This window comes from Salvia hispanica, chromosome 6, assembly GCF_023119035.1.
Source record: "Salvia hispanica cultivar TCC Black 2014 chromosome 6, UniMelb_Shisp_WGS_1.0, whole genome shotgun sequence".
NCBI classification, from domain to species: Eukaryota; Viridiplantae; Streptophyta; class Magnoliopsida; order Lamiales; family Lamiaceae; genus Salvia; species Salvia hispanica.
In genome coordinates, this window is record NC_062970.1 from 6,111,881 (window position 1) to 6,137,441 (window position 25,561).

At 32.6% G+C, this 25,561-nt stretch overlaps 2 protein-coding genes across 7 annotated transcripts; both read left to right on the plus strand.

The window, feature by feature from the left end:
• Nucleotides 1-786: 786 nt before the first annotated feature.
• On the plus strand, nucleotides 787-10,077 carry LOC125191902. 6 transcript variants are annotated; one of them, XM_048089331.1, is made up of 25 exons: nucleotides 787-804; nucleotides 1,266-1,459; nucleotides 3,838-4,055; nucleotides 4,158-4,263; nucleotides 4,339-4,437; nucleotides 4,522-4,581; nucleotides 4,977-5,055; nucleotides 5,424-5,571; nucleotides 5,865-5,988; nucleotides 6,132-6,312; nucleotides 6,423-6,451; nucleotides 6,532-6,680; nucleotides 6,785-6,887; nucleotides 6,966-7,061; nucleotides 7,164-7,219; nucleotides 7,340-7,463; nucleotides 7,687-7,749; nucleotides 7,835-7,894; nucleotides 7,977-8,138; nucleotides 8,234-8,307; nucleotides 8,404-8,497; nucleotides 8,607-8,743; nucleotides 8,822-8,902; nucleotides 9,269-9,374; nucleotides 9,776-10,077. In XM_048089331.1, exons 2-25 carry the CDS (start codon nucleotides 1,274-1,276, stop codon nucleotides 9,848-9,850), a joined length of 2,610 nt encoding a protein of 869 aa, XP_047945288.1. In that variant the 5' UTR covers nucleotides 787-804; nucleotides 1,266-1,273; the 3' UTR covers nucleotides 9,851-10,077. The 6 variants fall into 6 exon arrangements, with proteins under 6 accessions (XP_047945288.1, XP_047945287.1, XP_047945289.1 ...); XM_048089330.1 differs by lacking the exon at nucleotides 787-804 and adding an exon at nucleotides 1,108-1,125; XM_048089329.1 differs by lacking the exon at nucleotides 787-804 and adding an exon at nucleotides 1,182-1,197.
• A 2,843-nt stretch (nucleotides 10,078-12,920) lies between these two features.
• LOC125191903 lies at nucleotides 12,921-21,271 on the plus strand. Its single transcript, XM_048089335.1, has 25 exons — nucleotides 12,921-12,982; nucleotides 13,120-13,327; nucleotides 15,953-16,170; nucleotides 16,255-16,360; nucleotides 16,438-16,536; nucleotides 16,621-16,680; nucleotides 16,801-16,879; nucleotides 17,024-17,171; nucleotides 17,343-17,466; nucleotides 17,576-17,756; nucleotides 17,851-17,879; nucleotides 17,955-18,103; nucleotides 18,197-18,299; nucleotides 18,379-18,474; nucleotides 18,827-18,879; nucleotides 18,978-19,101; nucleotides 19,328-19,390; nucleotides 19,473-19,532; nucleotides 19,860-20,021; nucleotides 20,113-20,186; nucleotides 20,299-20,392; nucleotides 20,527-20,663; nucleotides 20,750-20,830; nucleotides 20,911-21,016; nucleotides 21,090-21,271. Exons 2-25 carry the CDS (start codon nucleotides 13,142-13,144, stop codon nucleotides 21,162-21,164), a joined length of 2,607 nt encoding a protein of 868 aa, XP_047945292.1. The 5' UTR covers nucleotides 12,921-12,982; nucleotides 13,120-13,141; the 3' UTR covers nucleotides 21,165-21,271.
• Nucleotides 21,272-25,561: the final 4,290 nt, after the last annotated feature.

Below are 25,561 nucleotides of genomic sequence, written 5' to 3' on the forward strand. Positions count from 1 at the left end.
TTTAGTTTTAGTTTGAATTAGTTTTTTTTTCACACACTCACAAATATCTATTCTATTGTTGCTCGTCCCTTATTTTTTGTGAAAGTGCATTTCGCATTGATTCATTTCTCTATCATCTAATTGAATTTTAGTGTGGTTCATCAACGTTAACATCACTTTTAACGATAATCACTATACGCCAACAAAAAAAATAATCTCATAATTGTCACGGTGATCGGTTAAATATTCTACAACTGTTAATGGTGATTTGGGCCTACTAGAGTCAAAATCATGGCTCCATCACTACCACAACCAGTCAACCATCCTCCCGTTCGGACAGAGAGTGGTGGCACCAGGTGAAGGTGGTTGCTATGCGAGGAGGATAAAGCTTCTTAATTCGTTGGTTGACGTTGCATCCCGAGTTCTTCTGACTGGATCGAGTTCATGATTTCCTTGTTTATCGAACAAGAACAGTGAAATTTTATTGGGCTTCCAAGATGAACAATTTTATTTTTGGTCCAAACATAACTAACCCAAATAAAATCATCTATCTCGGCTTATCAACTGTACTGAACATGTCAAAAATATGGGATAAACATTTCAGGAAACTATATATAGAGAGGTGATGTGCTATAAGGGCATTAAGCCGCCATATGGATATGCAGATGGACCATTTAGAACATAAAAATAGTCATAGTTAGCTATATATACTAGTATGAATTAATTAAGCATATTAATGAACCATGAATATATTCAGTGAAACTATATAGAGAGAGGTGATGAAGTCGTCCAATACTGCATGCACTGATCTCGCCATACAACAATGTAAGCACAGTGCATTGTAAATTGGCTGATCCACATTCCACAGTATTGCTTTTAATTTATTTGAAATTCATATTGATCGTGTGAGCTAAACTCAAATATGCAAAAAAAAAAAGAAAGAATCAACATTGTCATGCCAAGAGTCGGAGCCAACTAAGTGCATGCCATCTATCAATTTTCTAGAAGCAAGAAGAAAGAAAAAAAAAATTATTTTGAATTTGTGATGTAATAATCATTGTATGTTTCTTGAAAAGAGGAACAAAACCTCATCTTTTGTTTTGCTACGTATGTACTAAAGTCGGTCAAGATGAGGGAAGCAACACAGTGAGTCTATAAATATGTTTTAGAGAAAAGATTAAGCTCTCAGTATAGAAATTAAGTTCTCCACCACTTTGAGTGAATTCTCTCTCCACGTATTGTATTTTGTAAATCTATTAGCAATTTCATCTCCTTTTGTTCTACAGATCGATCGATGTCGAAGATGAGGAGAGTGGCGGTGATAGGCGGCGGCGTAAGTGGGCTGGCAGCCGCATATGTTTTAGCAAAAGAAGGGGTGGAGGTGGTGGTGTATGAGAAGGAGAATAGCTTAGGCGGCCATGCCAAGACTGCTCTCATTCATGGCACCCCTCTTGATCTACGTTTTATGATGCTTGATCGGGTATGAACTTATTTGGCCTATTCATATTACTATTACTATACCCAAGTCCACTATCAATAATTTTACTAGTGGATAATGAAGAAAAATATTTGAAATATTATTAATAGAGAAAGATACTACAGACCTGATTTATTTGAGAAATTTGTCAAAAATAAAATATGAATGATCCAAAATGAAAACATGACTACTGATAATTATGAACATAGGTTATAAATTATTCACGTTAGTACAAATTACAGGATCAAATAATGGTGGAGAAATCAAGGGGAGGCCGTTGGTTGTGGTATACATACTTACTTCCTCCGGCCCACATAATTTGTGACACTTTGACCCGACACGGATTTTAAGAAATCTAATGGAAAGTGAGTTGAAAAAGTTGGTGGGATATGGGTCTTACTTTTAAAGTATTAGTTTTATAATAAAATGTGAGTAGAAATGAGTTAGTGGAATATGTGATCCACTACAAAAAATGGTATAAGTGAAATGGGTAAAATTATGTGGGACGACCCAAAATGGAATACTGGGTAAAATTATGTGGGACGGAGGGAGTATAATTTATTTATGGGATATTGGCATCTAATATCACAAAATTTTTAAAAAGTTGGGTTTTTCCCACGAACTTTAAAATTGGCAAATAATATCATGAACTTTACCCGGGTTTGTTTTTTTTCCACGAATGAAAAAAAATCATGTTATTTTAATAGATTGAAAAACAATTTTGGAGGGTGTGCTTCGCGAAAAACTATCTTCAAAGATTGAAAAACTTGAAGCTCTCAAAATTATTGTCGAAAAATTACGAAAAAAAATCCGTATCGTAATATTATTTGTGGGAATTTTTTCATTTGTGGGAAAAAAACAAACTCGGGGTAAAGTTCGTGATATTATTTGCCAATTTTAAAGTTCGTGGGAAAAACCCAACTTTTTGAAAGTTTTAAATTAATTGAAAAATATAAAAAATAAAATAAACATGTTAATATTTAAAAAAATAGTGAACGGTAAAAATTGTCCCATGACAATGTAAGATGCATATTTGTGGTATTTCGTGAAAATAAATTGCATCTGAGGTATCTACAATAAATTCTAATTCATTCGAGCTACTTTTTCACATTTTCTTTCCTAATTTGCCCTTTCCAGTCTCAAGGGCACAGTTGACATTTCATTTTTATCACTTTATCAGTGTATTGTGCCTTCTATCTACGAAAAAATAAAGTAATTGTGTAAAATGAAAATAAATCGAAAATGTGTAAAATTAAAATTGTAAATGAAATAAGAGAAGGAGATATAGTCGCGCTTTCTCCAGAAATGTTAATAAAGAAAGAGAAAGAACAGTAAGAAAAGAAGATGTTCAATTACAGCATGCAATCACCAAGTGGCTGCTAAAAAGAAAAAGGTCAATAGTTTCATTGAGTCTGAAAACGGCAAAATAAAAAAAATAAAAAAAATAAATAGTTGGAAAAATACCTCAAATGAAATAAAAGTATGGTCCGGACACCTTGGATGCAATATATTTTCGCGAAGTACCGTAAATATGAATCCTATATTGTCCGGATATGATTTTTGCAGTTCACTAAAAAAAAAATCTTATTACAATCCACAATATTTATTTTAAAGAAATACCAAAAAAATTAAATAAATAGAAAAATAAAATAAAACAGAAAATGGTGAAAATAAAAATTGAAGGAAAGATTAAAGATATATAGCTAATTAACAATTTGAGGTAGTAAAAAACATTTTATTACAATTTCATTTTAGGACTCCAAATTTTAATGTTGTTGTATCATGAAACAATTCCCGCCGCAGTTTTTGCATTCAATTGCCCCAAAATATAAAACCCTTTTCCACCAATGCACTAACATGACAAACCAAAATTCTTCCTTTTTTGTGCGGCCAACTACATCGAGCTATGATCATGATCACCAATCATCCTCCACAACTAGCATTGGGTATTTATGTGGTGTTGCGCCACAGCCCTCCAAATGTTCGATCAAATGTCTCACCGTTCGTATTCTCTGTCCTCTCCAACTCAGCTTTCCCTATACATCCCTTAATTACGCTGATGCTTCTTCATCTTTCTTCCTCGTTGTTGTTATGAGGCTATTGGAATGATAGATGTTTGGAGATACAGTGGAAATTGGAAACGATTGTTTTCTCCATTAAACACTCTGACTGAAGAATTAGCATGTAAGCATTATGCATGTATGGCAGAACACATCCATTTCTCCCTATATGCGTTTATCGATCCAAGAACTAAAAATTAACTTTCTCTTCACTGTTGAGTATAATTCAAATGATTGAAGACTATGAAGACAGCACATGATTGTTTCAGTGTTTTTAAAAAGATGTATGCAAGTGTTACCTGCGATTCACTCATTGGGCAGGCTATGTATCCGGAGGTGATGGAACTACTTGAGAGTGTTGGAGTTGATACTGAGGCCTCTGACATTTCATACTCTGTCAGCTTGGATGATGGCCGAAGATTCGGATGGGGGACTGGAAATGGACTGTCAGGCTTGTTTGCTCAAAAAAAGAATGTCTTCAACCCTTGGTTCTGGAAAATGATAAGGGAGATCATTAAGTTCAGAAACGACGCCTCTCTGTATGTTACTACTATATCATAAGAACGAGCCTCTTTTGGTTGTAATTCATCACATTTATTAGTCTCAGACTTAAGGCTGATCTTCTTCTCCACCAACTACAGTTACATTGAAGAGATTGATAACAATCCAGATATTGACCGGAATGAAACACTGGGGCACTTTGTCCAATCACATGGCTACTCTGAGTTATTTCAGATAGCTTTTCTTGTAAGACTGTTGAAAATTCATACTTAATTGCCATGTCATGCAAGCAAATATCTGACTGACATGTTTTTTTGGCAGATTCCAATTTGTGCTTCTATTTGGTCATGCTCTTCGCAAGTGATTAACTTCTCTGCCTATTTGACACTTTCATTCTTGCGCAATTACGACATTCTGGAGGTAGATGTTTACATTCATTAGTAAATGTGTCATCATTACCATATCTTTCTTTTAAAATGTTTAAAATGATTTTCTTTTCTACAGCTTCTTGGCGTCACTAAACGGCTTACCACGAGATGGCTTTCACAAAGCTACGTGGATGGGGTAGGCAGTGAGTTTGCTATATTCATTATGGTGTGTTCTGTTTGGTTGAAAATTTATCATGAGAAAATGAGAGATGAAAATTCTCTCCCTTTAAATCCTTCTTTTCTTTTCCATCATTTGCTATAAAAAAATAAAAAACAACCCTTACTGTCCACATTTTCACCCTGATGTTATCTTGAGTTAGTGGTGTGATGCAGTGAAAATGAGGAATGTGAAAAGGTGAAATTCTTTTTTTACAGGAACATACGGTAAAGAAAGAATGGATTTAAAGGGAAAAGTTTTTCTCTCCACACATTTTTCCATGATAAATTTACAATCAATGATAACACACCCTTAAGTGTTTTCCACTTCTCTTAAATAGACTTATAAGATTTTACTTGATGATTTATAAGTAGATTAAAATAGAGCTGGAAAGTAGAGGCTGTCAAGTGAAGACCAGTTCTGAAATATGTTCAATTTATACCAATGACAGGGGTGAGTGTGTCAAAACACAACTCTTTGCTTGTTTTCTTTTTCTATTTTTGTTAGCAGATAAATAATAACATATTGATAATATGAAAATATTATTCATGTTCTAACTTCTAAATACAACCTTATAAAGCGAATTCTGTGATTATCATACTTTATGTTCCAAATTTTTCTCAAACAGACATGTCAAAATATATATCACGGCTGAATAAAGGTCCAAACCAGATTCAGTATACAATAATAAAACAAATTAAAAATTAAGTTGATTTATTTATATAATGTAATGATCTTAATGTCAATTTGGAAAATTGCTATACTAATTATTCTATAAATATGAGCTTTACATTTTGAGCTTGGGCAAAAAAAATCATCAGGCTGGGCTGTTACATGTAAAGATGGCTTGGAAGAAGCATATGATGGATGCATTTTTGCTACACATGCTCCTGATACTCTGAAGATCTTAGGAAAACATGTGACATATGATGAACTAAGAATACTCGGTGCTTTTCAATATGCCTCCAGGTTTCTTTTCTCTTTTTACTGTCAACAAACATCTCTTGTCTATCTTCTGCAAAACATTCGTCTCTGGTAGCAAAGGATATTAACTTTTCATGACATAAAAGCATGGCTGAATATATTTCTTGAGAAGAAAAGAGCATTTATGCAGTTGCAGAGATTCACTCTCAGGCCTTTATCTTATCTTATGGAAATAATGCCTTAGAAATGGATTCTATCAGCTGTCTAAGTATTTTGGGAAATAAGCTAATGGTTCTTTATAATCATGAATCTACTTGAATTCTTCAACTTTACGACAGTGATGCTTTCCTTCATCACGATGAATATTTAATGCCCAAAGTCCGAGCAGCATGGGGATCGAGGAACTTTCTGGAAACTACTAATGGCACAACTTTTATAACATATTGGATGAACAATCTCCAGGTCTGTAACAAGAAACAGTTTCTGGCTTTGTCATAAATTTGCATTAATCCGGACAAAATGAAAGTTATTCCTTGGAATGTTGCACCATTGAAGAAAAAAAAACAATCATTTTACTGTGGTTCCTGTTTTCTATTGACACACAGAATATTAGTGAATCTGGGGTTCCATTTCTCTTGACTCTAAATCCACCTCAAACACCTAAAAAGACTTTGTGTAAGTGGTCAACTAGCCTCCCAGTACCTTCAGTTACTGCATTCAGAGCTTTGTATGAGCTCAATCTTATCCAAGGAAAGAGGGGACTATGGTTCTGCGGAGCATACCAAGGTGCACTCAAAATCCTTAGAAGCATTTTAGGCAGTCCAATTATGTTCTATTAATATGTGTCATTGATGACTTAATGATTATCGTTGGGATTGCAAACTTTTGACTTCAAGGTTATGGCTTACCTGAAGATGGAATAAAGGTATCGTACTATTTTGTCACTAAAATTTCCTGCTTTATTGGGGCAGTTTTCATTCTGTTAACATGATTTGATCTCGGCAGGCAGGCATACTTGCTGCAAATGGCTTGATTCGAAAACATTATACTATTCCACAAAATCCCACGCGCATGATTCCGTCCTTTTTAGAAAGTGGGGCTCGTATTCTTGTTACTAGGTTTTTTCAACGCTTTATTGCTACTGGATGTCTAATGTGAGCTCCTAGTGATTTCACAATGCATCATGATGTTTCCAATGCTTAATCTTAGATTATGATCCTTAGCTGTTTATTCTGCACCTTTGGCTTTCCTATAACAGTTTGATTGAAGAAGGAGGTGAAATCCTCACCTTTGAAGGTACAAGAAAAAAGAGCCCTTTAAAAGTCATTTTGAGAGTTCGCAAACCCCAATTCTATTGGAAGGTAAAATTAGTTTATTGCACCTAAATTGTAAATTTCTGGGTCGGTACTTGTGGATCAAACTAAATATTATTCTTACAGGTTGCAACAGGGTCTGATTTAGGTTTTGCTGATGCCTATATTGATGGTGACATTTACTTTCATGACACAAATGAAGGACTTCTAAACTTTCTTCTCGTATGATAGTGGATCTAAAATATATGTATTACTTTCGGTGAATTTTTACTCTGCGGCTTTTATTTATCTGAAAATATACTTTTTTCAACTTGTATTTTTCAGCTCACTGTTGCAAATACAGAACTTAATTATTATACCTCAAACCTGAACAAAGGAAGGTAGTATAAATCAACAAAAATTCAAATTATAGTATGTGTTTATCAAGTATCAACTTTATCTTGATGTCATCTAGTTGGCAAATGAAAATCATGAGAATATTACTTTGCTGGTATCTTTAGGGGATGGTGGACAAATTTCTCTCACACTTCTGTAATGGCTTCTGGAAAAAATTTCTTCAAGCGTGTTTCCAGGAAGAACACCCTATCTCAGGCCCGCAATAACATCTCGCAGCATTATGACCTAGTAAGTGGTTCAGACATATGCATGATTAATCTATGGTAATACATAAGATGTGATAGAATGTAATGTTCATTTATTTTCAGATGTATATAACAGCTCTTCTATTTTGTCTAATACTAACATTACTTTGTTCTACATATTTAGGTTTTGAAGTAGGCTCGCATAATTATATAGCTAGTTATTGATTTATAGTATTTATCATATTTCGTGTTTTATTTTTGTGCAGAGTAATGAGTTCTTTTCTCTTTTCATGGATGAAACAATGATGTACTCTTGCGCAATATACCAGGTAGTGCTAACAATTTCAGTAGGTTTGTTGATAGGCCTTGTATCTATGGAGTACAATACAATAAAATATTTTCTTGTCTTTAAAGAATCCAGATGAGGACTTGAAGAATGCACAGCTCTGGAAAATCCATATCTTGATTGAAAAGGTGAGCTTCATTCATTCATTCATTCATACATTTCTTCCTCAATGCACTAATAATAACTCGTACACTAAATTATCTTTAACAGGCAAGAATCAATAAAAATCACCACATTCTCGAGATTGGATGTGGTTGGGGAACTTTTGCACTTGAAGTTGTCAGAAAAACAGGATGTAAATATACTGGCATTACCTTGTCCCAAAATCAGCTGCAATATGCGCAATCGAAAGCAGCTGAAGCAGGCCTACAGGTATGTGTATGATAAGGAAATTTTGTTGCATGGTAAATGTCTTCTTACACTGTTATGTGATTTGTCATTCTCAAGTTTTAAGATTTCGATATTAGGACCAAATTGAATTTCTTCTGTGTGACTACCGCAAACTGCCTAACAACTACAAATATGATAGGATAATAGGATGGTGAGCCTCTCTGTTGTCATATCTAGAATCATATCAACCATTTAAATTAAGTTAATTTGATTATGTATGTTTTTTTTTCTCATGCTAAATTTTCAGTGAGATGATAGAACACGTTGGTCATGAATTCATGGACGACTTTTTTAAATGCTGCGAATCTTATTTGGATAAAAACGGTATTCTTATTCTTCAGGTAATTCATACATTTTGGTGATCAAGATAACTTTCTATATTTTCAGTTTTGTTGCTCATGATGTTAGGATGTGGATTCTAAGCTTTAAAACTGCTAGAGTTTTCTTTAGTTCACTGCAGTGGCTGATGAGAAATATGACGAATGGAGACGCAGCTATGGATTTGGTCAGGAATACATATTCCATGGTGGATGTCTGCCTTCTCTTAACGGAGTAATATCTGCAATGGCTGCATCATCCAGACTCAGGTGACATTATGGTTCTCCATAGATATATTTCTTAGGTAAATCAGAGCTACACCATTTTAATAAAGTAATTTTGTGCAGTGTGGTGAACCTAGAAGAAATAGGAACTCATTACTATGAGACCCTCAGGGTTTGGCGCCACAACTTCATCAAAAACCAGAGGTACACAAACTCACATTAAAATAGGAATTAAACCATATTGATAGATAACATAATTTCGCCTTTAAAGTGGAAAATTGTGGTTAGTCGTCAAACAAATCACCACCTTTAAATCTGTACAATAATCACGCAAACTATTGATATGTATGATTTTTGACAAGGCCAACTGTTTCAGCATTGAAACAACATTGTTCCACTGATAAATTTCACCAAGAAATATTAAGTGTGTCTAAATTGCTACAGATCACAAGGTGGAGTCGTTTTCTAAATGTTTCAAACCTGCCTGGCCCGCTAATATTATCATATTATTTGCACGATTTGGAATTCTTTATGATATTTTGAAATTATGAAACTTATCTCTCATGTTAGTCAAATTCTGGCTCTCGGGTTTGATGAGAAGTTCATACGAACGTGGGAATACTATTTTGACTATGCTGCAGCCGGATTCAAATATTGCATTGTTGGGAATTATCAGGTAGTACTTAATTCATATAGTCACTCGAATTTGCAATTTAACACGATGTTTAAATGGTTTCTTTTTTTCTGCACTTAAATAACACTCCTAGTTTTTCCTGCCACTAAGACTGAACAGTTTTACTGATGAAACGGAATAGTTTTATTGTTGACAGAATGAAGGATGATATAATCACATTGTTATATTTTATATTTGTAATATTCTAAAAAGTGAAAATTGGCTATTTGGACAAGCATTTCAGGCACCAAAACCTAGAAAACATAGTATTAATGACAGAATAATCTTGTATATGATGAATAGATGACATTGTTATATTTGTAATACTCCAAACCAAAGTAAACATAGTATTAATGACAGAATAATCTTGTAAATGATGTGTTGTTATTTCTCGTTAATGGCAGATTGTATTCACTCGGCCTGGTGATGTGGCTGCATTTGGGAGTGTTCCATACAATCTTCTGCCTTCTGTCAACTGAGTTCTCATGTTGTTCTTTGGAATAATGTTACATTTTGTTAAAATAATAGATCCCAGTTATGAAATATAAACTCTAACTGTGGATCGATGAACTCTAGTTGTATTTTATTAGGGGTGATGCACGAGAATTTTTGTCTAAAGAATGTACTCCTTTTTCTTCATTTACTGCAGTTAAACTGTAACTTTATGATATCAGTATAAATGTGCCAGTTCTATTAGTCATCCTGACATACTTGGATTTTGCATGATTTTAGAGAGTCGTCTTTAGATGATTTTGATTATATTTTGTCTTTGTTTTTATGGCTACATTTCTATATTTTAGTATTTTGATATGTTTATTGAAATATGATAGAAAAAAGATTAGAAAAAGGTACATAATATGTGGATGTGCAACAGCCTTAGTTCGAAGCAATTCTGCTGGTGATTTTAAAGTCCAATCAGCCCCTAATGCATATCATTCTCTTCGTCTCTAAAAGAAGTTATGGCCGTTATACGAACATTGCGTTGTCCAAAAAATACCACCTGGACGGGTCATTTTGGCCCCGTAACTTTGACCCAGACGGGTGACTTCCACAAAGCGTGAGAAAAACAGAAACTTTCACCCGGGTGGTCATTTCCAATCCCATTGTTGACCCGGACGGCTCAAACGCGACGGGCCCGATTTTTTATGCTTAAAATGCGATTTTTTGTGGGGAATAAGAAGAAAAACGCATAGGGTTTATAAAGTTCACTCCAAGCCGCCCAAAAACACCTCCTACACCCTCAAGAACACTCTTGGATGCGAAAATTGAAGATTGAAGTCTAAGATTCAAGGATTGAAACTTCCATTCCAATAATACCTAGTACCATATGCTCAAAAGTAAAGTAAAAACACCTCCTACACCCTCAAAAACACTCCTAGATGCGAAAATTGAATATTGAAGTCTAAGATTCAAGGATTGAAACTTCCGCTCCAATAATACCTAGTACCATATGCTCAAAAGTAAAGTAAGGGTATTCTCTACATTATTCTCTTTCCTAATTCACTGTTTCTCCACTTTAACTATTTATTATTCCATCTCTCCCACTTTAAGAGTCTCGTTTACAATTTTTGGGTGTCCCGCTTTAGGAGTCCCGGGTGGAATATTCCATAAATGGTAATAGGCCTCACATTCTTTTAACTTTTTTTTCCACTCATATTTTATTATAAAATTAATACTCCATCCGTCCCATTAAATATGCAACATTTGCTTTTCGGCACGATATTTTAGGTAGTGTTATTTTGTGAGTTAATGAAGAGAAAGTAAAGTAAGAGAAAAGAAAAAGTAGAGAGAGTATTGTTTCCATTTTTAGAAACGTTTTATTTTTAATGGGACAAACCAAAAAGGAAAACGTTTCATTTCTAATGGGACAGATGGAGTATATAAAAGTAGACTCACATTTCACTATTTTTTTACCAACTTTCCTTTACATTTTTTAAAACTTGCGTCGAACTCTAATGAGACTCCTAAAATGGAACGAAGTGAGTATTATTTTTTCAAAACGAGTACAGAAAATAAAACGCTTCTATTAAGAATAATAGAAACGAAGGTAGTAGTACCATTCGGGCAACAAATATACACGAATATCCGATTAATAACTAATTTATTGTTTAGGATTCACCATGAGTAAAATAAATGTAATTCAAATGATAATTATCCTTTTTAATGAAATACTAGCTTATATTATTATAAACTACTAATAAAAATCATTATGCGTGGATCAAATCCTCATAGTATTACTTTTTACTGGAACATTAATTTGTTAAAAATAGTGAATTGAAAAGGTAGATAAAATTAACTTCAAAAAATAAATTTGGGGAAAACTTTTCTATCTCTCATGTACAATTTATCCCATATTGGATGTATTATAAATTTCTCCATTATAAAGGAACCACCAAATCATCTTTTAGAGTACATTTGAAAGTTTTTTATTCAATTTATTACTGGCGCGACTTTTTGCACGAGCTATTAAGAAATTTATTTATCAATTTAAGTTTTGATTATGATTTTGAGTTTTAACAATAAAAATAAATACTAGTTGCATAAATTTTTTTTATCGAACTCGAGCTCAAATTGTATGTTGTTGAACTTTTCACTGAGTCGGGTTTATTCTAAAAAAATGTGTCTGACCCGAGCTTAAACAACAAGAAACTTGTTAAAAATTTCCTGTGCAAAATAATAAAGTACAGTAGCTTTTAAGAAGCAGAGAAAATGCAACATATGGTAATAACTCTGTTTGATTATTTAGATACTTATGCATATAAATCTAAATAGGTTCAAGGATATAATTAATTGACACTTATATAAGTGTCAATTAATAATAATAGGTGGATACCAAACCTATTGCCGTTCTATTGATGTGCATAGATGAGATAGCAATAAGTAACATATATAGGTTGGCCACACCTTATATTTACTTGTACCAACTACCAAGTATGGTATAAAATATGAAAATCGATATTTACTATATATTGGTATCATCGAGATCGAGAGGATGTATTAACTTTAACTTAGTGTATCATGTACTCTATTTTTAATTAATTTGTTGAATCTAAATGTTAGCTACATGTCCCCGGAAATTATATTTAGCTAATTAAGTAGCTAGACACCTTAATTATGTATATATTGTTGAAATATGAATACATTCGACACAACTATATATAAGGAGGTGGTGAAATCTTCCAACGTTGCAATAATATTTATATCAATCTCATCATACAACTTGATTATAAGGTAAACATTATATGTACTTGGCAAAATTCTGATTTGGCACTAAGAATTTGTTCATAACATATATAGCAATTTCCTTTAACCAACGCATTTATAGTTTTTTTTACAAATCCACTAATAAATGTGAAAATAATACTACATTAGTATGTAGTACTATAAATCAATGTCGAAGACCATGAGTTTGGCCGTGATACAAACATATACCTAAAAAGTAAAAATTTAGCTGTCATGGGAAATTATAGCTAATTAAATAGCTAGACCTTAATATTGTGCATATTATAAATCTGAAGTAATCGACACAATTATGTAAGGAGTTGTCAAATCTTCCAATATTAATATTACAATACTTTTGTTCTATTCTCACCATACAACTTCACTACGAGGTAAACATTACATACTACGTTGAAAAAAAGTATTATTTGGCGCAAAATTAACTTGTTCCTAATGCATGTAGCAATTTCCTTAAAAAATGACATTTCTTTTTTCAATTCCACTGATAAATATCTTTTGAGTGAACTAGGAGTAATATAGTATATAGATCAATGTCAAAGATGATGAGAGTGGCGGTCATAGGCGGCGGCGTAAGCGGGCTGGCGGCTGCGTATGTTTTGGCGAAGGAAGGGCTGGAGGTGGTGGTACATGAGAAGGAGACGAGCTTAGGCGGCCAAGCCAAGACCGCTACGATTGATGGCATTCGTCTTGATATTGGTTTTGCTATTTTTGCTCGGGTACCAAATTCTCTGGCTTTCTAAAACTCAAATTACTCTTTTTAATTTTTCCGTGAGGAGAGAAAATTATTTATTCCACGCCTTAAAGTTATATTCATGTCAACTAGTTAACCTTAAAATCAAATATTACGTGTCGATAATTATTGCTATAATTATTTTGTGGATAGAACTAGTATTTACAATAGCTCGTGCACGACAACATTTTGTGTTTGTTTTACGTTTAAACTAAATTTCAATTCAATTATCAAAGAAAAATTTACATTAGTAAAACAAAGAATCGGATATTTTAGTTCACAGTTCACACCAATTTTAAAAATTATAAAAAAATAGATTGAGAAAAGTTAGTGAATATTTAAGGAATAGATATTTTTTAAAAATAGTACTGATTTTATAATAAATTATAAATGAGATGAATAGTATCAAATAATAGAAGGAAATCAAATATTCAATAAATAATTTATAATTACAATAATAGGGGAGTGATCAATTCCGAACTCATCATTTAATTGCTAACTACAACTAATTTGAGGCCATGAGATTTTAGAAAACGTGTGGTCTACAATTTCCACGTGTAATTTTTGTTTTTATTAATAAAATAAAAAAGATTTTAAAAAACTCCAAATTAGGGTTTTGGATGAAAATGTCAATATAGTGTTTCGAAAATATTAACACAATGCTTTGAGAATGTCAACACAATGCTTTAAGAATGTTAACCCATTGCGTATATTGACATTCTACATGTATTATATTGACATATTGTATATAATATGTTGACATTTCTGATGTACGAAAAAATTAAAAAATTTTAAATTTTTTTTCAAATTTTGACGTCGGAACATATGCATGTAGGATATCATTGGAATCCTTATGAAATTATGTTTAATTTGATATATGTTATATGAATTTAAAGTTTTGGAATTTCTTTTAAAAGTTAGTTATAAGTAAACATGTAGTTAATTGACATTAAAACCCCTATTAATAGTTTTTGGAATTAATCCTATGGTTTTATTGACGTTTTTCGTTGATCGTATTGACATTTAGGGATTAATGATCTAAGCCCTTAATTTGAATATGAGTTAACAATATAACACTCCCCTACAATAATAAATACTGTAATTTATAACAATTATCATTAATTACGGGGTGTGATCAATTGTTAACTATATTTTTAATTGCTAACTACAACTAATTTATAACCATTAGATTTATAGAGATCTAGTGGTCCATAAATTCTCATGTGTAATTTCATTTTATTATTAATTAAATTTGAAAAGATAAGAAAACTATCAAAATTAAGGTTTTCACTCAAATTGTCAATATAGTGTACTAAACATATTAATATGATTCATTGAATATGTCAACACAATTTAACATTGACATTGTATATGTATTATATTGATATATTATGGTAGCTATATTGACATTAAACTGCTAGTTGATATTTACGAAAATTCAATAATTTTTTTCAAATTTTGACAACGGAATATATGCAAGTGAGGTCTCGTTAGAATCCTTATAAAATTATCTTTAATTTGATATATTTGGTGTAAAAAAAATATAAATTGGGATAATTATAATCATTTAAAGTTTTGAGATATTTTTTAAAAGTTAGTTATAACTAACTTTTTTGTTAATCACATTAATACCCTTAATTGATTGCTTATCTTGTATCTTGATTTAATGATCCAAAGCCTATCATTTAGTTATAATTAGAAATTTAAAAGTGAGTTGGCAATAATATAACACGTCCCCATCATTTACATAATAATTATAATTTTAATAATTAGAGGATTGCGCATTCTATATTTATATATACTAAAATTATTAACTTTTGTTAGTTTGCAGAAAATGATTTTCGGTTTCATGTTATACACTTTTTGATAAAAATGTAACCAAACATTTATGCTATTTTCGCCAAATTACCCTTATTTATATTTATATACTCCTATTGACTAGATAAAGTAGGCTAACAATGTAGCAATAGCATCAACGAACTGTTATGAAGTGTTACAAAAATAGCGCCGTAGCCCGTAGGCTATATAGCATGAATATGGGAAAAAAGGGACTGGTCATATTATTGAATTGAAATCATCAACTGCAAACATCTATCTATACATGCCATAATCTATATGGAGCATGATTTAGGAATAAGCACCAGATCTGGAGAACTAATCACTGGATGTTTGCCCATCTGTTGTTCGACGAAATGCTTGACTGTTGATATTCCTGAAATCCTTGCTTACACTGACCCTCTCCTATTCGGCCTTTCCGGAGTTTTAAAAAAACGACTTTTGTTTTTTTACTGTCTGGGCATGGAATGTGCTTATGATTCTTCATCTTCTCCTTTTCTCCAATTTTCAACTGCATGCGGCTTTAGTTGTTATAGGACTATTGATGTTGGAAGATTTGGTGTAAGCTGGAAACACTTGTTTTCTCCACTAAATACTTTGTCTGACCATATTAGCCCTTGATGGCAAAATGGTATCATTTGTGTGAATCCAAAAACTGCAAGTTTATCATCACTGTTGAGTTGAACTCATAGAAGATTGTGAAGATAGTAAAGCATTCTTTAATGCTTTCAAAATTGCGTGTGCGGGTGTTACCTGTAATTCGCTTATTGGACAGGCTATGTATCCGGAGGTGATGGAATTATTTGAGAGTGTTGGAGTTGATACCGAGGTCTCCGACACTTCATACTCTGTGAGCTTGGATGAAGGCCGAGGGTTCGAATGGGGTACTCGAAATGGACTCTCAAGTATCTTTGCGCAGAAGAAGAATGTCTTGAATCCATGGTTTTGGAAAATGATTAAGGAAATCATTAAGTTCAGAGACAACGCCTCTCTGTAAGTATTATCATAAGCCTCTTTTGGTATTAGAGTTAATCCCTTTTCAAGTCTCTGCTCAATGAATGTCTCCACCAATTGCAGTTATATTGAAGAGCTCAATAACAATCCAGATATTGACCGGAATGAAACATTGGGGAGCTTTGTCCAATCACGTGGTTACTCTGAGATATTCCAGAAAGCTTTCCTTGTATGACTATTAAAATATCATACTTTTCCATGTCATGCAAGCAAAGATCTGACTTTAAATTGTGTTTTTGTTTCCAGATTCCAATTTGTGCTTCAATTTGGTCATGCTCTTCTGCAGTGATGACCTTCTCTGCCTATTTAACACTTTCATTCTTGTGCAATCAAGACATTCTTGAGGTAGACATTTATAATTGTTAGTGAATGTGGCATTATTACAATATATTTCTATTAAAATGATTGTTATGATTTTCTTTTCTGCAGCTTCTTGGTCTCACTAAACGACTTACACCAAAATGGCTTTCACAAAGTTATGTCGATGGGGTAGGTAGTGAGTTTCTTGGATTCTTTAATCCAGAAATATCACCTGAGGAACAAGGCATGTTCGTAGATATTATATGTAAATAGACGATTATAAGATTTTAATACATGATTTATTACCAGATTAAGAAAGAGATGGAAAGTAGAGGCTGTCAAGTGAAAACCAGTTCTGAAATATATTCGGTTTTGACCAATGACAAGGGTAAGTATGCGTCAAAACACTAGTCCTTGTTTTCTCTCATTACCTTATTGTTATTTGAAGTCTTGAATATAAATAATATATTGATCATTCTATTAATTTGAGCTTACATTTTGCACATGAGTGTGTAACAAAAGAATGATGCAGGTTGTGTTATTAAATACAAGGATGGATTGGAAGAAGAATATGATGCGTGCATAATTTCTGCACATCCTCCAGATGCTCTAAACATCTTAGGAAAACAGGCGACATACGATGAATCAAGAATACTTGGTGCTTTTCAATATTCCTACAGGTTACCTTTATGATAATCTTTTTCTTGTGAAACTTTTCCCTGTGATGGTAGTATAATAATTTTTCTTATGATTAATCTCTAAAGTCAGTAGTCGACTTCTACTGTTGAACTCTTCTTATGATTAATCTCTAAAGTCATTAGTTGACTTCTACTGTTGAACTCATATTACAGTGATATTTTCCTCCACCGTGACGAAAATTTGATGCCAAAAGTCCAAGGGGCATGGAGTTCGAGGAATGTTCTTGGAGATAGCAATGACAATGCTTGTATAACGTATTGGCTCAACAATGTCCAGGTTTCGCACTTTAAATCATTATGATTTATTCATTAAAAAGATTTTCTATCAACTTCAGTAGCTAGATAACCAGTTTTTGGAGATTTTTTTTTTCTCAATGGATGTACAGAATATTAGTGAATCCGCAGTTCCAATTTTTGCGTCTCTAAATCCACCTTATACACCTAAAGATACATCTTTCAAGTCATCAACTAGCCATCCTATACCATCAGTTGCTGCTAGCAAGGCTTTGTCAGATCTCAATAATATCCAAGGGAAGAGAGGACTATGGTTCTGTGGAGCCTATCAAGGTTCATAAAAATTCTTAAGAAGCTTTTTCAGCAATCCATTAAGTTGTGTGTGATGGCTTATGGTCTTTTATGGTATAACCTTTTATGTTTCCAGGCTATGGCTTCCCCGAGGATGGAGTAAAGGTATTTTATCGCAACATAAGTACAACTTTATTCCTAAACAGATTTTTATCTGTTAACATGAATTGATCTTAACAGGCAGGAATACTTGCTGCAAACAGCATGCTTAGAAAACATTATACTTATTCAAACAACCCCACATGCATGGTTCCATCTCGTCTTGAAACTGGGGCTTGTTTTGTCGTTACAAGGTTCCTTCAGCGCTTTATTGTTACTGGATGTCTAATGTGAGCTTCTAGTATACATTATAACATAGTACTGCGGTATCTGCTTAAAGAGAATGTATACAAGTATACAACTGACAATTACTGTTGAAACAGCTTTTTGGAAGAAGGTGGTAAAATCTTTACATTTGAAGGTACAAGAACAAAGAGCAATTTAAGGGTCATTGTGAGAGTTCACAAACCCCAGTTTTATTGGAAGGTAAGATTAGGTTATTACCCCTAAAAAATAGTTAATTTTGTAAGTATTTATTGTCAAACTGGATATACTGTTCTCACAGGTCGCAACTGAGGCCGATTTAGGTTTTGCCGATGCCTACATTAATGGTGACATTTCTTTTGTTGATGCAAATGAAGGTCTTCTCAACTTTCTTCTAGTAAGTAAAAGGATCCAAAATTAATAATACTCCTTCGTCCACGAAAAATAGTCTCAATCTTTCCATTTTCACCCGTCCACCAAAATCAGTCTCATAGTACTAAAAATGGAAAGTTACTTCCAATTTGTTATTCTTTTATCTTTCTCTCTCCTACTTTTTCTACATTTTCTCTTTCTCTCTCATACTTTACCTACTCTATCTCTTTTTCTCTCATACTTTACCAATTTCATATTAAAACTCGTGTCGTCCACCAATGAGATTATATTTGATGGACAGTGGGAGTATGGAGTAACTTTTAACTCTTCAACTATCATTATTTGAATATTTAATTTATGGGACATGTATTGTGCAGCTGATTATAAGAAATGCAGAGCTGAATTCATATGCCGAGTTAAACAAGGATAGGTAAATATAATCAAGAGGTATTTCCCTGTGTGTGTGTGTGTTGATCTGGTTTATAGAACGTAATACAATGATATATTTTACTGTGTTGATATCTCTAGGAAACGGTGGACACCATTTCTTTACACATCTATAGCAGCAAATGCAAAAAAAATCATCAACCTTGTTTCCAGGAGGAACACACTGACCCAGGCACGGCGTAACATCTCGCGCCATTATGACCTAGTAAGTGGCCATATGCTTTAAAAGGGTTATAAATAATTATATATTAGCACAGGAATATAAATCTTTATTAATTTCTTTTATTTGTTAGACTTTGTATGCAATATTCTTAGTGGATGTGCATGTGACATCAAAGTCATAGTAATTTTTTACATAACGAGTACATTGTGATATCTTTCTACTTCAATTGTTTCATTGTAATTCAGTTTCTTTCTATTTCTTTTGGCAGAGCAATGAATTGTTTTCTCTATTCTTGGATGAGACAATGACGTATTCTTGTGCAATATTTCAGGTGATACTAATGATTTCAAATTTTCAATAGATATATCTGTTGATGGTCTGTACCATATTGTTACTTTATACTGTCATTGCAGAATCCATTAGAAGATTTGAAGAATGCACAGCTCCGGAAAGTCCATACTTTGATTGAAAAGGTGAAATTCACCGGCACATTCCTTCAATCTTGTATTGATCATTAGGGATGCTAAAATTTAGTAATTAATTTGATGTATTTAAGAACTTGATTTTATGGGAAAGGTTAAATACTTAGATACTCATTAGAAGGCGAAATTTAGAGTGAACAGATAAAAGTTGTAACTATGTTTCTTTCTCTGGAAACTTATTCTTCCTGTTCTATACAGAGTAAGATTCATCTAATTTACATGATAAATTTGTAACATAAATCTAATCCTTTTTTAATGTGGATGGGGCTCACAATCTCACATAGTAACTCTCATATGCTGAATCCCCTTCGAGTACAGGCAAGAATCAATAAAGATCATCACATTCTAGAGATAGGGTGTGGATGGGGAAGTTTAGCAGTTGAAGTAGTGAAAAAAACAGGATGCAAATATACGGGCATTACATTGTCAGAAAGTCAGCTGCAATACATAGAAGCGATAGTGAAGGAAGTAGGTTTACAGGTAATAACATATTATTTAGTTGTTTTATACACATTGTAAAGAAAAGATTTCCCATGTTTGTGATTTCTCAAGTTATTAGTTTTATTATTAGGATCAAATTGAAGTTCTTCTTTGTGACTACCGCCAATTGCCTAAGAACTACAGATATGATAGGATAATATCATGGTGAGTCCATTGATTTAATGTTTCCAACTAACCCAACCTCTTGAATTAATTTGCTGCTTTACTGTAATGACACAAACATATGCATGATACAATTCTCGTGCTGGCTTTTCAGTGGGATGATAGAACACGTTGGGCATGACTATATGGAAGAATTTTTTAAATGTTGTGAATCTTCATTAGCAGACAATGGTATTCTTGTTCTTCAGGTAACCTCTAATTTTTCCATTCTTAGTTTCCCATCAAACCTTAGTGTTTGAGTTTTGTTGTCAACAACAGGCTTGTTTTTATCACTTCACCCAATGTGAACTACTATAAAAAACTAGCTGAATTTTTTCATCAGTTCATAGCTGTAGCTGATGAGAAATATGAAGAGTGGAGGCGCAGGAATGGATTTGCCACGGAATACATATTCCATGGTGGATGTGTACCTTCACTTAACCGAGTAGTACAGGCAATGGCTGCAGCATCCAGACTTAGGTGATCAATGTTTGCATTCTTAACAAATACTGTGTTTAATGTCTGTTATTTATTGACGCGTGTCTGGTTGGATTGATTTTATGCAGCGTCGTGCACCTAGAAGAAATAGGATATCATTATTACCACACCCTCAGGAATTGGCGTCGCAACTTCCTCCAAAACCGAAGGTTATTAAACTTGATACATCTGCACTCCTAAACAGAAAAGTCTTATTTTAAAGTTGCTAAAGGATTTTGTGTATTGATAGTAAAATTCATGGTCTTGGATTTGACGACAAGTTCATACGGACGTGGGAATACTATTTTGATTATTGTGCTGCTGGATTTAAATATTGTGTTATCGGAGATTATCAGGTAACTTTTCTTTTAAACATTTTTTCTGTCACAAATAAATGACCTATGTTTTGTTATTTCTCATTAATGACAGATTGTATTAAATAGACCTGGTGATGTTGCTGCATTTGGGAGTGCTCCATACAATCGTCTGCCTTCTGACAACTAATGTCTGCTTTCTGTTAGTTGAAATAAGGTTTTATCTGTTTTAGTCTTTAAAAACTATTACAAATAAATGAAGTATGACATTAACATTAGAACAAGGAGCTTCTCTTACTATAATATTGCAACAAGGCAGCAGCAAGTAGTACATCTGCATTTTTCCAAAAGCCAGGCATTTGTTGATGGTTTAAAACCAACACCACCATTGTATCTTGGTTTAAAATGAATTACTAGTAAACTGTCTAATTTATCTGTGTAAATATCAAACTATTTTATTCTTTAACATTAATCTAATAATTTTCCACGAACTTCTATAGTAAATATAGGTGATGTTCGGTTGTTATGACTAATTATCATATGATAATTCATCTAGGAATAAGTTGTAAAATTATTTTAGTGGGTTATTTGTGAGATTCAATCTCGTCAACTAAATATATTACGTAAAAAAAATAATCATAAAATATTTCTGCAAACGGAACGAGCCAATATAAAATTGTGATAATCAGGTATTGCAAAGTCCCGATATTTATTAGCGGTCATGAGTTGCTCGTTCAACTATTTCTCGGAGAAGATTTTTACTAGTAATAAAAGATAGTATCTGAATCAGAAAATCAAGTTACCATAAGGAATATAAACTGAGTCTCAGAAAAATAATATTATAAAACCCTATTGATGTTATTATATTTAGGGTTTAGGGTTCTTATGTTCCATAATAATTTTACAAATCATAAATAAAGTTTTTTAACATGTTAAGATCCATCATAAATTAATTTTATATTTTAAAGCATTCAAAATCTCAATACTTCCTCTGTCCCAAACAAATAAGAATTTTGGAGACAACACGAGTTTTAATGTGAAATTGGTAAAATGATATAGATATAGAAATAAAAAAGTAATTGAAATATTGTTAGTACAACACACTTCATAGAAAAAAAAAACTATTTTTTTTAGAACGTAGAAAGTATTTATTAAAGCGCCCATTAGCCTACAGCCTTCGATTTTGTTTTTGAATTTTCGAACTCACTCTTATCTCAAACATTAGAAATTATTACTACAAATATTGTAGTTACATTAATACAATAGGAGTACTACTCTATTTATTAATATCCACTCTCCAACAGTATTACTATTACTCAAAAGTCAAACCTTACTATTATACCATTTCCATCCATGAAACCATTAAAGTCTCATTTATTTTTCATTTCCTTTTTAGGAAACCTTACATTACACTAAATTCTTACACATTCATTCTACTCCATTCGTTCACGAAAAATAGTCTGATTTTATCATTATTTAATATCCACAAAAAATGTCTTATTTCAAAAATGGAAACTTTCTTACATACTTTACACTTTTTCTTCTTCTCTTTTATACTTTCTCTAATGTGTCTTACTTTTTCTTTTTCTTTTTTTCTCTCTTACTTTATTTACTTTTTTCTCAAATCTCTTTTACTTTATCAATTTTTATTAAAATCTATGCCGTCCACGAATAAGACTATTTGTTTGTCAACGGAGGAAGTATTATAAACTAAGTACTCCCTCTGTCCTTGAACAGAAGTCCTTTTTTCATTTTAGTTCGTCCGCAAATAGGAGTCCTGATTCACTTTTACTATAAATGGTAATATGGTCTCACATTCCACTAACTCATTCCACCTACATTTCATTCAAAACTAATATATTCAAGTGGGACTCCTATTCCACTAACTTTTTTTCCACCCACTTTTCTTAATATTTCTTAAAATTCGTGTCATCCATAAATGAGACTTGTAATGACGGACGAAAGGAGTAGCATATAGTGAAATCTACTTTTCATTCGGAAAGGATCACCTAATCCGGATCCTAATATATTTCCTACTCCACTCCTCACCAACATAAAATATAATGGTGGGATCCACTATCATGTTTGTGAGAGGTGGAGTAAAAAATGTATTAAGATACAGCTTAGGTGATCCTCACTACTTTTCATTTACTTAATTTACTTTCTTGTCTTACATTTCTTAAAATTCATTTCTAGTCAAGATTATAAATAGAGTACTAAACGGACCAATTTGAACTCGTGAGATAATGCAATTTTATGCAAGATATTCAAGCATTTTATAGTTAATACTAATTAAAACTATTACCTGAACAGAATATTTAATCCATGATAAATCAGAATAATAATTAATAATTTTATACACTTACTATTATTCACATTAATTAAGAGATGGAGTAAATATTACATAAATTAAGAAATACTATATGTTTATATCTTAATTATTCCTTGAGCCAATAGTATAAAAGAATTATCTCACTCCGAATCAAGTGCAAGATAACAAATGCATTAACATTAGGTATTACTCCCTCCACCCCGAGAGATTTCGGAAAAAATGATTAATTTCGCTGACCTCTCGAAATTAAAGATTAATTTCGCTGACCTTTCGTATTTTGGGATCGAGGCACGCGTATTTTTCAAAATAAGGGATTTCTGATTTTTTTTATCTTTTTTCTATTCTTTTATAATATTATTTCCTCCAACCATTTATCAATTACCTAAATTGTCCCTTAATTATTTTAACTAATTTCTAAAAAATCAAAGCCGTTTTCACTCCCAAACCACCCGCCTTTTATCCCAAGCCTTCTCCTCTCCCCTCCCCTCCACGGCGCCTCCGCTCTTCATCGCCTTTCGTCGCCTCTTTACCATACTCCAGCCCTACTCCACCCTCCTTCACGGCGCCTCCACTGTTCGTCGCCTCCGCCCTCTTCTTCCGTCTTTCAACCCAAAACAGCCGTGATTCTGTAAGGATTTCAAAATACACATACCTATTTTATGTTTTATTTGTATAGGCAATATACATATCCGTCTATATATGCAATATACATATATACACAATACATATTTTTTGTTTGTCGGTCATGTATTGGTGTTTTGAAATCACTTTACTTAACGTAATTGAAAATTTTGACATAAAAACTATTTGAAATTTTGTTAGAATCTATATATATGTGTGTTTGTGTGTGTTTGTGTTTGGACAAATTCTTTGTAGAAACGGCTGGAGCTATGATTTTGTAGAAATCATGTCAAATAATTGAGGGGTAATCTAGACAATTGATAAATGATTGTAAGGAAATAATATTAAAAAAGAATAGAAAAAGGGGAAAAAAATCAGAAATCCCTTATTTTGAAAAATACGCGTGCCTCGATTCCAAATTACAAAAGGTCAGCGAAATTAATCCCTAATTTCGAGAGGTCAGCGAAATGAATCTCTTTTTCCGAAATCTCTAACACCCCTCCCCCAACCAAAAATAATTAAAAAACACACATATATTTAATAAATAAAATAATTAAAACTATCACAAAATAACAGAAAAATATTAGTAGAAAAAACATTTGGCATATGTGCAGCTTGGAAAGGTAAAGTGCGTCCCCACATTCCTATAAATTTCGAAATGGCCTTGCAGATGCTTAAATATTGGGAAAAATATATATTAGAAGTACGGAGTGCGTTATATTGCTAACTATTTAAGTTGCTAACTCTGTTAAGTTATTAATACAGTGTATTCCCTCCGTCCGTCATTATGAGTCCCGGTCACTTTTGCACACCCATTTTATAAATATCATACTCCCTCCGTCCCAAGGAAGATGACCCCTTTCTTGGGCGGCACGGGATTTTATGCAACTTTATTTTGTCTGCATAGAGGAAAGAGTAAAGTAAGAGAGAGTGAATAAAGTAGAGATAAAGGTGTTTCCATTTTAAGTAATGGGTCATCTTGGTTGGGACAAACTAAAAAGGAAAGTGGGTCATCTTCAATGAGACGGAGGGAGTAATAAATAGTTAAAGTGGAAAAATGATAAAGTAAGAGAGGGAATAATATTGAGAAGAGTGTTAATAACATTATTTTCTCTCTTATTTTACTATTTCTTTACTCTAACTATTTATTATCATTTTTATAAAATGAGTGCGCAAAAGTGACCGGGACTCCTAATGGCGGACGGAGGGAGTATTAAAAATGTTAACACGGTGACATCAAAATATCAACATATAATATCAACACATTATATTGAAATTCAACAAAATTATGTGTTGACATTTTAATGTCATCGTGTTGACATTTTTAATACATTGCGATGAGTTAGCAAGTTAGCAACTTAAGAAACTTAGCAATTGATCACATCCCTTCGGAGTGCTTATCTTTTTTTTCATAAAATTTGAATTTCCTAAAATGAACTAAAAACGAAAAAAAATTATCTTTGATGTTCTATTATAACGACAAATTTTCTTTGGGTTTGCATGTTAAATTGATTCGTTATTAATCCCATGCCTATAAATGTATATTTAATTACTATTAGATATTGTAAATTTAAATAGGTTCAAGTAAATAATTAAAGGTTACATTGGGTTCGAGAAATAAATGGATAGCAAAG

Excerpts from the sequence above, each read along its gene's own strand:
- LOC125191902 (XM_048089331.1), top strand. The coding sequence starts at position 1,274 with ATGTCGAAGATGAGGAGAGTGGCGGTGATAGGCGGCGGCGTAAGTGGG. Across the intron at positions 6,452-6,531 it reads TACCTGAAGATGGAATAAAG|GCAGGCATACTTGCTGCAAA; the intron begins GTATCGTACTAT and ends TGATCTCGGCAG. Across the intron at positions 6,681-6,784 it reads ATTGCTACTGGATGTCTAAT|TTTGATTGAAGAAGGAGGTG; the intron begins GTGAGCTCCTAG and ends TTCCTATAACAG.
- LOC125191903 (XM_048089335.1), top strand. The coding sequence starts at position 13,142 with ATGTCAAAGATGATGAGAGTGGCGGTCATAGGCGGCGGCGTAAGCGGG. Across the intron at positions 17,172-17,342 it reads GCTTTTCAATATTCCTACAG|TGATATTTTCCTCCACCGTG; the intron begins GTTACCTTTATG and ends CTCATATTACAG. Across the intron at positions 21,017-21,089 it reads GTGTTATCGGAGATTATCAG|ATTGTATTAAATAGACCTGG; the intron begins GTAACTTTTCTT and ends CATTAATGACAG.